This window comes from Eimeria mitis, genomic scaffold (assembly GCF_000499745.2).
Source record: "Eimeria mitis Houghton genomic scaffold, Emh_scaff3214, whole genome shotgun sequence".
In the NCBI taxonomy this organism is placed as follows: domain Eukaryota; phylum Apicomplexa; class Conoidasida; order Eucoccidiorida; family Eimeriidae; genus Eimeria; species Eimeria mitis.
This window is the reverse complement of record NW_013571553.1, coordinates 2,187-3,690: the sequence shown is the minus strand read 5'-3', so window position 1 is coordinate 3,690 and position 1,504 is coordinate 2,187. Positions and strand designations below refer to the sequence as shown.

Sequence of the window (1,504 nt, the reverse complement as noted above, 5' to 3'; positions counted from 1 at the left end):
CCCGTCAGGTGCTGCTGCAGGAGTTGATGCGTCGCTGCTGCTGCTGCTGCTGCTGCTGCTGCTGCTGCTGCTGTTGTCTGCTGCTGCTGCATCTGCTGCTGCTTCGTTGGGGAGGAGTATACTAGTAGACGTAGAAGAGTCTTGCTGCTGCTGCTGCTGCTCGTCCTGCTGCTGCTGCTGCTGTTCTGGTTGCAGCTGGATCTGTTGCTGCTGCTGCGGTTCTTCTTGCTGCTGCTGCTGTTCTTGCTGCAATTCTTGCTGCTGCTGCTGCTGCTGCTGCTGCTGTTGCTGCTCAGCAGATGGTATTTGCGTTGCTGCTTCTGCTGCTGCTGCTGCTGCTTCCTCCATCTCTTTTGCTGCTGCAGCAAGAGGTGCTGCTGCTGTGTACTCATATGGCGGCTTTAACGCCTGCAGCTGCTTCCCTAGGGAACCCAAAATCAGCAGCAAGTGCTGCTGGGCCTCGATGAAGCGCTGCAGCAACAAATAAATTATTTTATTTATTTATTTATTTTTTATTTGTTTTTTTTGTTTTTGGTTTTGGTTGTTTTGTTTAGTTTTTATTTTTTTAGGTTTTTTATTTGTTTTATTAATAAAAGATTTATTTGTTCGGTTGAGGGGGATATAGTGAGAGAGGGAGAGAGAGAAACACAAAACAAAAAAAATAAAAATAAATAAAATAAAATAAAATAAATAAACAGAAGGATAGAAAGATCAATAAAAAGAGAGAGAAGAAACAAAGAGAAAGAAACAGAGAGAAAAACAAAGCAAGAAAAAGAAAGAGAAATAAACAAAGAAAAAAAAAAATTATCTACTGGGCCTAATCTATCTCTGTATTAGGGTTTATTAGGGTTTAGGGTTTACTAGGGTTTAGGGTTTAGTAGGGTTTAGGGTTTACTAGGGTTTAGGGTTTACTAGGGTTTAGGGTTTACCTCTACTTCTCCTACAGTTCTGGCAGCAGCATTTGTTAATTGATAGAGAGATGCTTTGTCTGTGTCTTTCATTTTTGTTTTGTTGCTGGTTGTTCTTATTTCTTGTAGTGCAGCAGAAATTAAATAAAGAGAATGTCTAGCTCTGGGGTGTATATACACCGGAGCAGCTTCTAGGGTTTTACTTATCTTCCTTACTGCTGCAGCAAGGTCTCTCTCTTGCTGCGGCTGCTGCCGTTGCTGCTGCACTGTAGAGCCCACAGGAACAGCAGCAGCAGCAGCAGCAGCAGCAGCAGCAGAAGGGAGCGGTGGTATCCATGCAGAAGGGGGAGCCTGGGCCCCCACCAGCTCTGCGGGGGGCCCCACATGGGGCCTCATCAGTCTGCTGCTGTCGCTAAACCCTAAACCAAAGAGGGTGCTTGGATAGCTAGCTAGCTGGTGGCTAGCTGCACCGAAAGGGTCAGCTAGCCACGACCCCATAGAGAATAAATCAGTACTAGCAGCTGCTGATGCTGGTACATAAGGAAGGTGAGGAGATGCCCTCATAACACCCTGAAACCCACTGCTGTTGCTGCTGT

General features: G+C 45.7%; 1 protein-coding gene across 1 annotated transcript in view; it reads right to left on the bottom strand.

The window, feature by feature from the left end:
- The window catches only part of EMH_0063430 (uncharacterized protein), a gene marked incomplete at both ends in the record, with an annotated part of 2,079 nt that extends 775 nt beyond the window's left edge, over positions 1-1,304 (bottom strand). Inside the window, 2 exons of the mRNA XM_013498143.1 lie at positions 123-471; positions 1,125-1,304. Of these exons, the coding sequence (XP_013353597.1) occupies positions 123-471; positions 1,125-1,304 (529 nt within the window). The remainder of the gene's footprint in view (positions 1-122; positions 472-1,124) is intronic.
- Between the last annotated feature and the right edge of the window lie 200 nt (positions 1,305-1,504).